Raw genomic sequence first — 12,744 nt, forward strand, 5'->3', positions numbered from 1 at the left:
AAATAGCGTTATAAATATGATGATGATCTTCATCAGAATGCACTCCCAGGAATCCCAGTTCCACAATAAATGTTTGTTTTGTTCAATAAAGTCCATCAGTTATGTCCAAATACCTCCTTTTGTTGGGGGCGTTTAGTTCACAAATCCAAACTCATGAGGCGTGGGCAAATCCAGGTCAAAGTTCAGACAAAGTCCAAGAAGTTATATAACAGTTCGTAGAAACATGTCAAACGATGTATAGAATCAATCGTTAGGATGTTTTTAACATAAATCTTCAATAATTTTCCAACCGGACAATTCCTTTGCCTTTAGAAATGCAATGGAATGCAGGTCACTCTCACGGCCACACGCTTGATCAGCTCATGGCCTTCAGCCAGAGCCCTTAGTCAAACAGCTCTCATTCTCTCCCCCTTCACAGTAGCCTAAAACAAGGTTCTAAAGACTGTTGACATCTAGTGGAAGCCTTAGGAAGTTCAATATGACCCCATAGACACTGTATATTCGATAGGCAATCAGATTTCCCACTTCCTGGTTGGATTTTTCTCAGGTTTTCGCCTGCCATATGAGTTCTGTTATACTCACAGGCATCATTCAAACAGTTTTAGAAACTTCAGAGTGTTTTCTATCCAATACTACTGATAACGCGTTTTATCTGCTTTTATACGCTTTTCATCCGGACGTGAAAATGCTGCCCCCTATCCCTAACATTTGCCCTTGTATTTCAAGATTGTAAAATATAATAACATTATCTCGTGGACAGAGCTAGCCAATAACATCCCTTAATGCTCAGACAGATTCAATGGCTGTAGCATAGCGTATTCGACTGAATGATTAGCTAATAAATACTTGAGATATTACGAATAATAAGCATATGCTTTAACCTAATAGACTACTAATGATAATATAACAATTTCAAAACCCGCGCTAGTAACGTTAAGTAGCCTAGGTAAACTTAGCTGACCTTCAATTGAGGGAATTCAGTTCTGAGAGATTTTCACAACTCATTGAAACTCTGAAAATAAATACATGGGCAAATGTTACCAAACATGATAATAAAAAAAATAGGCCTGCATTACGGTAGGCAGCTAATTGTTAAATTACACTTTCCAATTGTTAATTCTAATTGTTAAAGCCACTGTCTCTTCGCTGATAACCTGTGAGTGAGATAATGCTAGCTAGCCAATGGGAGCGTAGTAGAACGCCTCTCTGAATAACACGGCGTGGGACAACATCCGGTGAAACTGGAGGGCGCGCAATTCAAATAAATAATCATAATTATTATAGATTTTAAACATTTAGGTATATATATATATATAAGTGTCTTAAATCGGCTGAAAGCTTAAATTATTGTTAATATAGGAAGAAATCCAAACCAGTCTAATTGGAATTAATGGCATGTGATATCAGAAATTGTGGAATGGAATTATTGTCAACCGAGAATTGTCAAAAATTATAAATACAGTTTATATAGGTTTCATAGCCATTTTCTGTATAAATATCCTCTATAATATATGTAAACATACCATAAATATCTAAATTGTTATTTTCTTGGAATGTGCTATTGGAGTGCTGTTATATGATACAATAGCGGTACTTGTTACACTTACAACTTGTGTAAATCCAATCTTCAACTGATTTCAGCCAGTGTGTGGCTGTGGAATGACTGCATTGTTTGAATGGAATGTTGGCATATTGGCAGTTAATTTGAAACATTTATGGAATCATTCCTGTAAAACTGGCTAGCTAGCTAACAAACAAACAGTGCAGATCAATTCTTCAAATTCCTAATTTTACACTAACTTATCACAACACTGGCAAACCATGGTTGACCAACATGGATGTCTATTATGCCATCGTAAGAAGGTTCATCATGTCCATTCTAGTATTCTAATTCCCAATTCTATAGTCTACAGTGATCCCTGGTTGCAATGTTAGGAAGTAGCATTAGCCACAATAGGAAGCTATACATTTTTATAATGTTCTCTACCGGTCACAATTTTAAGGTTACATATATTCGAAGTTCTGTATTTTTCTATTTTCTCTACTGGTCACAATTTTGAAGTTCTAAATCTGGAAGCTATATATTTTTGCATTTTCTCTCCCCCTGTCCTCCTGGCGAGGATGAAGTACATTGAGACAGAGCCGAAGAAGGGCTTGGCGGTAGCGGTGGAACAGAAAGTTGAAGGTGAAGGAACACAGAAGACCTCCTGTACGAGTTGCCGGAGGACATCCGGACCAAGAAGACAGGAGATGTTGTCCAATAAAAGGCTTAATGGGATCCCCGGGGTTGACCTAGGCATTTAGTGAGTTGTATCCAAATGTTTCTACGGCCCAGGTTTTGGAGCTTGGTGTAGTTCATTTTTTTGCACTTGTTGAAACTGTATTAATGTCGTCAATAATCTTACCGCAACAAATCCAGTGACTGAAAACCTTGCACAACAGCTTTGGTGTTTGTTTATCTCTATTACTATCTTTAAGCACATCTTGTTTGACCCCCCACGGCTTGGATAAAGAGCATTGCTTATTTCCTTATTCCTCAGTGCTAAGATAAAGAACATCATCTTTACGGAGGAGGCCTCGGTCAAATAGCCCTTGGCTCTCTCGGGATATACTAGTCCGTCTAGCCAGTTGGGTTCTAAGTTCATCGCGCATACGGTAATAAATATCTCTCCGGGAAGAAGAAGGGCGGGGTTGCATGTTTCATGAATAACGACTCATGGTGCGATTGTGATATCATACAGGAACTCGAGGCCTTTTGTTCACCCAACCCAGAATAACTCACAATCAAATAGCGACATATAATTGCCTTTGGTTATAGTCACAGCCGTGTATATCCTCCCTCAAGCCGATACCCCAACGGCCCTCACACAGAAACTGTCCTGCACACAGAACTCTCCTACTTCAAGGAACGGCCCTCAAAGAACTTCACTGGACATATCCTATTTATTGTAGCTGGGGATTTAAAAAAAGCAAATTTGTGAAAAAGTCTGCCGAACTTCTATCAACACGTTGACTGTCGTATGTACCTGTGCTATGTCTTGAGATGTTGGTTCAATATATCCACATAATTTTCTTTCCTCATGATACCATCTATTTTGTGAAGTGCGCCAGTCCCTCCTGCAGCAAAGCAGCCCCACAACATGATGCTGCCACCCCTGTTCTTCACGGTTGGGATGGTGTTCTTCGGCTTGCAAGCCTCCCCTTTTCCTCCAAACATAACAACGGTCATTATGGCCAAACAGTTCTATTTTTGTTTCATCAGACCAGATGACATTTCTCCAAAAATGACGATCTTTGTCCCCATATGCAGCTGCAAACCATAGTCCGGCATTTTTTATGGTGGTTTTGGAGCAGTGGCTTCTTCCTTGCTGAGCGGCCTTTCAGGTAATATCGATATAGGACTCGTTTTACTGTGGATATAGATACTTTTGTACCTGTTTCCTCCAGCATCTTCATAAGGTCCTTTGCTGTTCTGGGATTGATTTGCACTTTTCCCACCAAAGTACTTAATCTCTAGGAGACAGAACACATCTCTTTCCTGAACGGTATGACAGTACCTTCAGTATTTTGGAAATTGCTCCCAAGGATGAACCAGACTTGTGGAGGTCTACAATTTTTTTTCTGAGGTCTTGGCTGATTTCTTTTGACTTTCCCATGATGTCAAGCAAAGAGACACTGAGTTTGAAGGTAGGCCTTGAAATACATCCACAGGTACACCTCCAATTGACTCAAATTATATCAGTTAGCCTATCAGAAGCTTCAAAAGCCATGACATCATTTTGTGGTATTTTCCAAGCTTCAGTCAACTTAGTGTATGTAAACTCCTGACCCACTGGAATTGTGATACAGTGAATTATAAGTGAAATAATCTGTCTGTAAACAATTGTTGGAAAAATGATTTGTGTCATGCACAAATTAGATGTCCTAACCGACTTGCAAAAACTATAGTTTGTTAAAAATAAATTTGTGGAGTGGTTGAAAAGCAAGTTTTAATGACTCCAATCTAAGTGTATGTAAACTTCCGACTACAACTATAAACATGGCAAGAAGACTGGGAATATGGCAGAATACAAACCGTGTAGTTATTCCCTCCACAAGGCAATCAAACAGGCAAAACGTCACTATAGAGACAAAGTGTGGTGAAAAAGGTTTAACAGCACCTAAACCCTCACAAAATTTTACAGATGCACAATTGAGAGCATCCTGTCGGGCTCTATCACCACCTGTTACGGCAACTACACCGCCCACAACCGCAGGGCTCTCCAGAGGGTGGTGCGGTCTGCCCAACGCATCACCGGGGAAACTACCTGCCCTCCAGGACACCTACACCACCTGTCACAGGAAGGCCATAAAGATCATAAAGGACAACAACCACTTGAGCCACTGCCTGTTCACCCCACTATCATCCAGAAAGCGAGGTCAGTACAGATGTGTCAAAACTTGTCAAAATTTGGACACACTCATTCAAGGGTTTTTTCTTTATTTGTACTATTTTCTACATTGTAGAATAATAGTGAATACTTCAAAACCATGAACTAAAACATATGGAATCATGTAGTAATCAAAACAAATCAAAATATATTTATATTTTAGATTCTTCAAATTAGCCACCCATTGCCTTGAAGACAGCTTTGCACACGCGTGGGCATTCTCTCAACCAGCTTCATGAGCTATTCACCTGGAATGTTTTTTCAACATTCTTAAAGGTGTTCCCACATTTTCTGAGCACTTGTTGACTGCTTTTCCTTCACTCTGCGGTCCAACTCATCCCAAACCATCTCAATTGGGTTGAGGTCAGGTGATTCTGGAGGCCAGGTCATATGATGCAGCACTCCATCACTCTACTTCTTGGTCAAATATCCCTTAGAAAGCCTGGAGGTGTGTGTTGCGTCATTGTCCTGTTGAGAAACATATGATAGTCCCACTAAGCTCAAACCAGATGGGATGGCATATCACTGCAGACTGCTGTGGCAGCCATGCTGGTTAAGTGTGCCTTGAATTCTAAATAAATCACAGACAGTGTCACCAGAAAAGAACCACACACTATTACACGCACTCCATTACACGTCCTCCTCCATGCTTCACGGTGGGAACCACACATGCTGAGATCATCTGTTCACCTACTCTGCGTCTCACAAAGATATGGCGGTTGGAACCAAAAACCTCAAATTTGGAATCATCAGACCAAAGAACAGATTTCCACCGGTCTCAAATCAAAGTTTATTTGTCACATGCTCCGAATACAACAGTTGTAGACCTTACAGTGAAATGCTTACTTACAGGCTCTAACCAATAGTGCAAAAACGTATTAGTTGAACAATAGGTAAGTAAAGAAATAAAAACAACAGTAAAAATGTAGTGAAAATTAACAGTAGCGAAACTATATACAGTAGCGGGGCTACATACAGACACTGGTTAGTCAGGTTGATTGAGGTAGTATGCACATGAATGTATAGATAAAGTGACTATGCATATATGATAAACAGAGAGCAGCATCAGTGTAAAAGAGGGGCTGGGGGGCACACAATGCAAATAGTCCGGGTAGCCATTTGATTATGGCTTGGGGGTAAAAACAGTTGAGAAGCCTTTCTGTCTTAGACTTGGCACTCCAGTACCGCTTGCCATGTGGTAGTAGAGAGAACAGTCTATGACTGGGGTGGCTGGGGTCTTTGACAATTTTTAGGGCCTTCCTCTGACACCGCCTGGTGTAGAGGTCCTGGATGGCAGGCAGCTGAGCCCCAGTGATGTACTGGGCCGTACACACTACCCCCTATACTGCGTCTAATGTCCATTGCTCATGTTTCTCATGGCTCAAGCAAGTCTCTTCTTATTATTGGTGTCCTTTAGTAGTGGTTTCTTTGCAGAAATTCGACCATGAAGTCCTGATTCAGTCTCCTCTGAACAGTTGATGTTGAGATGTGTCTGTTACTTGAACTCCGTGAAGCATTTATTTGGGCTGTAATTTATCCTCTGCAGCAGAGGTAACTCTGGGTCTTCCTTTCCTGTGGCGGTCCTCATGATAGCCAGTTTCATCATAGCGCTTGATGGTTTTGCGTCTGGACTTGAAGAAAATTACAAAGTACTTTTCCTGATTGACTGACCTTCATGTCTTAAAGTAATGATGGACTGTTGTTTCTCTTTGCTTATTTGAGCTGTTCTTGCCATAACATGGACTTTGTCTTTTACCAAATAGGGCTATCTATTGTATACCACCCCTACCTTGTCACAACTCATTGGCTCAAACGCATTAAGGGAAGAAATTCCACAAATTAACAAGGCACACCTGTTAATTGAAATGCATTCCAGGTGACTACCCCATGAAGCTGGTTGAGAGAATTCCAAGTGTGTGCAAAGCTGCCATCAAGGCAAAGGGTGGCTACTTTGAAGAATCTCGAATATACAGTGCCTTGCGAAAGTATTCGGCCCCCTTGAACTTTGCGACCTTTTGCCACATTTCAGGCTTCAAACATAAAGATATAAAACTGTATTTTTTTTGTGAAGAATCAACAACAAGTGGGACACAATCATGAAGTGGAATGACATTTATTGATATTTCAAACTTTTTAACAAATCAAAAACTGAAAAATTGGGCGTGCAAAATTATTCAGCCCCTTTACTTTCAGTGCAGTGTATCAGGGTTGGTGTCAATTCTAATTGAAGTCACACATGATTTTCATGTAAAATGCAAACACATTTCAAATAAATAGCTTCTCCTTTTCAGTTTGAGAATTAATTGAAAATATATGCACTTTTTCTATATTTGAATTGGAATTTCTGTTTACTTCCTGAATTAACTGACTTCAATTCGAACACCAATTCTGCCACTGGGTGTGTGTGCTCTGCATTTTTATAGCATCTAGCCTCTCTCCCCCTCTTGTTCTCCTCCTCTTTTCTCTCTTTAGATGGGTGGTGGCCCCTCCTACAGTACCCAGTTCCTTTCCCACCAGGGCCCCCAGCAGGGTGGCCCCCGCGGCCCCCCGGGCATGAGCTCCAGTGGGATGGTCCAATCCCGCCCGGGCAGCACCCTCCATGGGGGGCATGGTGTACCCTTCGCACCCTCCCAGGCTCAGGGCCAGAGGATGCCCCAGCAGCACCCAGGCTACCCAGGAGGCCAACAACAAGGGCTCAAACGCCCCTACCAATCAGGAGGTACAAAGCTGGAAAACACATGGGTGCTTGCAAACACACTAACACACTTAACATAAATTGTTTACTAGTTGCCACACACTCATCCCTTTCATCTCTCCTCGGTCCCTCCCCCAGGGTTTTCCATGTCTTGAGATGTTGCTTCAATATATTCACATAATTGTCCTACCTCATGATGCCATCTATTTTGTGAAGTGCACCAGTCCCTCCTGCAGCAAAGTAACCCCACAACATGATGCTGCCACCCCTGTGCTTCACGGTTGGGATGGTGTTCTTCAGCTTGCATGCCTACCCCTTTTCCCTCCAAACATAAAGATGGTCATTATGGCCAAACAGTTCTATTTTCGTTTCATCAGACCAGAGGACATTTCTCCAAAAAGTACGATCTTTATCCTTATGTACAGTTGCAAACTGTAGTCTGGCTTTTTTATGGCGGTTTTGGAGCAGTGGCTTCTTCCTTGCTGGGCAGCCTTTCAGGTTATGTCGATATAGGACTCATTTTGTAACTGTTTCCTCCAGCATCTTCACAATGTCCTTTGCTGTTGTTCTGGGATTGATTTGCACTTTTCGCACCAAAGTACGTTCATCTCTAGGAGACAGAACACATCTCCTTCCTGAGCTGTATGACGGCTGTGTGGTCCCACTTGCATATTATTGTTTGTACAGATGAACGTGGTACCTTCAGGCATTTTGAAATTGCTCCCAAGGATGAACCAGACTTGTGGAGGTCTACAATTGTTGGCTGATTTCTTTTGATTTTCCCATGATGTCAAGCAAAGAGACACTGAGTTTGAAGGTAGGCCTTGAAATACATCCACAGGTACACCTCCAATTGACTCAAATTATGTCAATTAGCCTATCAGAAGCTTCTAAAGCCATGACATTATTTTCTGGAATTTTCCAAGCTGTTTAAAGGCACAGTCAACTTAGTGTATGTAAACTTCTGACCCACTGGAATTGTGATAAAGTGAATCATAAGTGAAATAATCTGTCTGTAAACAGTTGTTGGAAAAAATTACTTGTGTCATGCACAAAGTAGATGTCCTAACAGACTTGCCAAAACTATAGTTTGTTCACAAAATATTTAGGAGTTGTTGAAAACGAGTTTTCAAAAGACTCCAACCTAAATGTATGTAAACTTCCGACTTGAACTGTAGCTAGTGAAAAAGATGAAACAAGCCACCTTCAATTCCCCACTTGGAAGCTTCTTGTCATTGTTGTTAGCTATCTGACCGTTTAGAATCATAAAAATGCATGCCTTCCAGCCACATCGATGTGTGCATAATGTTTTTGACGTTGTCACCCAACCTGTCTTTGTGCCCATCCATATGGTCTGCTCCAGTGCTTTAGGGCTCATCTATCGCGCCAGTGGTCCCGTGACCGTTTAAGTTGTGTTTGGGGGTAGTTTCCTGTGAGGTGGGTCCGTCTGTGTCCTCCACGCCCTCCTGGGCTGACCGAGATGTGTCACCCCCGTCCGGGGACGCCCAAATGTCCCGGCGCCGGTAGGCCTCGCACAGAGGCAGGTCCGTACTGTCCCACTGACTGTAGCTTTACCAGAACAAAAACCATAGGGGGGCATAGAATCAGCAAAGCACAGAGAGGAAGGGGCAGACTCACATCTGGTACAGACACACACACACACACACACATGCACAAAAGAGACAGACAGGTATGATACACACAAGAAGTCAGTAAACAGCAGTATAAAGGACAAGCTTAAGCTCTAAGGATCACAGAGAAATGTTATCTGGTGCTGTGATGATATCCCGATATAAGTGTGTCTTCATTCCTGTCCGTCTTCGCTATTAACAGCCTCAAGATGGTCAACTGAACACGTTCATAGCTTGTTTTTTCCATTTCCAAATGCAACACAATCAATGGAACATGACCTGGAGCAAAGGGTCAATGACTATCTTTGGGTCATCTTGAACTGAGTGCTTAAAACACCTAAATCACCTCATCTTGTAACCATAATCCCAGAAGTGTATTTGGTCCTGATGCAGGGGTAAGAACAGGAAATGCAAAGGCAGAGAAAAAGAGTGGCCCCAACACCTTGCATGCCTAAAAGCAGCATCCAGAGAGACAGCTAGATTTCTCACAGTTAAACAAATGAGACAACGAACTACATTGTTTTGTCTGTAGTTTATTTTTCAAAGTTTAAAAGGGTTTAAGGGTGGGTCTATGTAGGTGACTGATATAGATAGACTTAATACATAATGCCATAGTTGATGTTCGTGCAACAATGTATGCTTTGTGAACACAGTTTGCACGGTTACTGGCTTGGTAACTTGTCGGCTAACTAGGGATGGAATCGGTAGAGATACTGGATTCTGTTCCAACAGGTTTATGGAACCCTCATAGAGATTGGATTTGAGACATGTCTAGTCCAGTCAAAAAACATTCTATAGAAAATTAATAACATAGAAAGCTTCAAATGGCTGGTGTGATTATACAATGGTTAATCGACCTATACATCCATAATTTATATTTGGGGTTATAAAGACATGTTAATGGAGGAACAACTACAACAATTGAATATAAATAATCTTCCAGTGATTGTATCGTAGTTTTTGTTCTTCATAAGAGTCCAAGAAATATGCTACAAAGCATTTAACATGTATCTTTCTGACATTTCCCTTTCCTTTCCTCTCTATGCATGTTCTCTTATTCATCACTTCCATTTGACTATTACAAAGAACCGAGGAAGAATATAGCAACCAGAGACAGTAGAAACTCCACACTTATGATTGAGTGTAACATTTACCATGTAGAGACCTACAATCTATCATACATGAGGATAAAAACTTCCAGAGGCAGGTCAAACAAGGCACTTCATTTACTTTTAAACTAAATGAGATGAGATTCTCACGTTAAATGTACTGCAATTGATTTTTTGACCATAGATAGATCAATCATCTATTGAACCCGGGCATTTAGATATTCTAATGAAGTTGACTCAACATACAAAGACAATAACGAACTAATGGATATGACTGAGGTGGTGGGGTGAGATCAACCCTTCATAAGGCACGGCGGTGAGGGGTATAGGTGCTATAATGTAGGGGCTAGGTTGGGGCTATAGGGCATGATGGAGTAGGCCAAATGATCAACGACTGTACAGTATGAGCCTACTTGTACCTGGAGGAGTAATATTCTTCCTCTAGCTCGTACAGGTCGATGGCGATCTCGTCGCGGAGCGAGGTGAGCTTCTTGTCGCACTCCTCCTGCAGCGAGCGCAGCTGCTGGTTCTGCAGGTTGATGGCCTCGTTGACCGACGGGAAGTCGTTGAGGATCAGAAACTGTTTCCACACGCACCTTTAGACACAACAACAAAGCACTGGGATTATCACTGGTGCTTTTGCTTTGTAACATGCACTCATGTTCATTATGCACCAAATGGGGAAAGCACTGACTGAAACAGGGAAGGACTACCAACGTTTTTAGTTTCAAAAGATTTTCAAATGTTTTCTGTTTCATGCCCCAATGAATATGAGCCAGGATTAAATTCCATGTTTATCATTTACTTTACTAGTGTCATGAATATACACTCTGGGGTTTAAAGACAAGCTTGTTTAGTTTCAAGGGAGTCTGGGTGGTATGTGTGTATAGTATAATGAATGCACTTACTATGTTGGCTGCTCTGACATGCATCTCATAATGGTTCTGCTCAGCCTGTGTAGCCCGAGAGACCTGTGTCTCATCCTCTACCTGAAGCAAAACAATCCAACACATTTTGGTTGGAGAGATGACACTTTTAGTTGAACCATCATTCTTTCTTTCAGTAAAAAATCAACACGTTTTCTGTTTCTCTCTCACACAGACAAACACACACTATGTCTCACCACTCTGCGACTGGAAGGCTCTACAAGAGGGTGGTGCGGACGGCCCAGGGCACCACTGGGAGCGAGCTCCCAGCTATCCAGGACGTACATGCCAGGTGGTGTCTGAGAAATTGCCAAAGATTCCAGCCACCCGAGACATGTTCTCCATGCTCCAGTCTGGCAGGCGTTACCAGTGCATCAAGACTCGGACAAACAGACTCCTAAACAGCTTTAATCCCCTAGCCATAACACGGTAAAATTGCTAACCACAACTGCTCTCCCTCTCCCACAGACCATCAACAGGTCTATACAAACTCAAACACAACCTACGCTGCTGCTAAAATTATTATTGATTAGATGTATTACTCCATTATGCAGCTGTCCAATGATTATTCTGCTACTGGTCACTATTACTCATGTTTACATGTATAGTCTACCATTAGTATATTACCATGAGTATTTATATATTCCTGCTACCAGTAACTTTTCAGGCCTGTTCACATGTATATCCTTACTACCAGTCACTTTTTATGTATAAACCCACCTCAACCACTCCAGTACCCCTACACATTGAATAAGGTACTGGCACTGACCAGTACATACAGTGCCTTGCGAAAGTATTCGGCCCCCTTGAACTTTGCGACCTTTTGCCACATTTCCGATATAAAACTGTATTTTTTTGTGAAGAATCAACAACAAGTGGGACACAATCATGAAGTGGAATGACATTTATTGGATATTTCAAACTTTTTTAACAAATCAAAAACTGAAAAATTGGGCGTGCAAATTATTCAGCCCCTTTACTTTCAGTGCAGCAAACTCTCTCCAGAAGTTCAGTGAGGATCTCTGAATGATCCAATGTTGACCTAAATGACTAATGATGATAAATACAATCCACCTGTGTAATCAAGTCTCCATATAAATGCACCTGCACTGTGATAGTCTCAGAGGTCCGTTAAAAGCGCAGAGAGCATCATGAAGAACAAGGAACACACCAGGCAGGTCCGAGATACTGTTGTGAAGAAGTTTAAAGCCGGATTTGGACACAAAAGATTTCGGGCGGAATACTTTCGCAAGACACTGTACTTGCATTTTCATGTTCTTTAACGCTCATCATAGTTTTTACGTGGTTTTTATTTTTACTTGTATTTGCTACTCTATTTTCTATTATCTATATTATTAATATTACTATTATTGTCACTGCATTTTTGGGAAAGAACTCTAAAAGGTAAGAATTTCACTGTAGTTTTTACACAGGTTGCATGCTGCAGGTTGCACACACACACAAATATCGTAATGTTACAGCTACCTTTGCAGTTTTGATGATTTCTGTGAGGTTGTCTAGAATGGACCTAATATCATCCTTCAGTCTTTTGTTGTAGTTCTGAAGAAGGCTCTCCTTGCTTTGAGGTAGCGCTCTTTGGCTTGCCATAGTATTCAGGAATGTGAACAAACCCACTAAAAGCACATAAAGAATATAAATAACATAAAATACGATCATAAAGTTATGTTGTTAACCAGTAAAACAAATAAAACGGCATGTGCATGGCACTGGCTAACGTTAGTAACGTTAGTTTATCACAAGTGTATTAACTTCCTCCACTTGCAAAAATGTACATAGAAATGCATGAACCAAATATGTTTGTGCACCCTATATATAGTCTAGTATTATTCATGAAATCTCACTTACCTTCAAATTCATTGTTGAAAAATACTATTTATAAAAACAGAAACATCCCGTTCAAAAACAACCCTGCTGTCGATTGTTAATGACGTC

At 41.2% G+C, this 12,744-nt stretch overlaps 1 protein-coding gene and 1 long non-coding RNA gene across 2 annotated transcripts; both read right to left on the reverse strand.

Moving 5' to 3' along the window:
* Positions 1-4,734: 4,734 nt before the first annotated feature.
* Positions 4,735-12,742, reverse strand: LOC135544713 (uncharacterized). The gene is made up of 3 exons (XR_010456364.1): positions 12,658-12,742; positions 12,277-12,425; positions 4,735-4,898 (listed from the first exon to the last, which is right to left on the reverse strand). It is a non-coding gene; the product is annotated as an uncharacterized LOC135544713 (long non-coding RNA).
* LOC135543691 (mediator of RNA polymerase II transcription subunit 22-like) lies at positions 8,277-11,136 on the reverse strand. Its single transcript, XM_064971059.1, has 4 exons — positions 11,077-11,136; positions 10,796-10,854; positions 10,285-10,461; positions 8,277-8,694 (listed from the first exon to the last, which is right to left on the reverse strand). The coding sequence occupies exons 1-4, from the start codon at positions 11,134-11,136 to the stop codon at positions 8,493-8,495; spliced, it is 498 nt and encodes a 165-aa protein (XP_064827131.1). The 3' UTR covers positions 8,277-8,492.
* Positions 12,743-12,744: the final 2 nt, after the last annotated feature.

This window comes from Oncorhynchus masou, chromosome 8, assembly GCF_036934945.1.
Source record: "Oncorhynchus masou masou isolate Uvic2021 chromosome 8, UVic_Omas_1.1, whole genome shotgun sequence".
Lineage (NCBI taxonomy): Eukaryota > Metazoa > Chordata > Actinopteri > Salmoniformes > Salmonidae > Oncorhynchus > Oncorhynchus masou.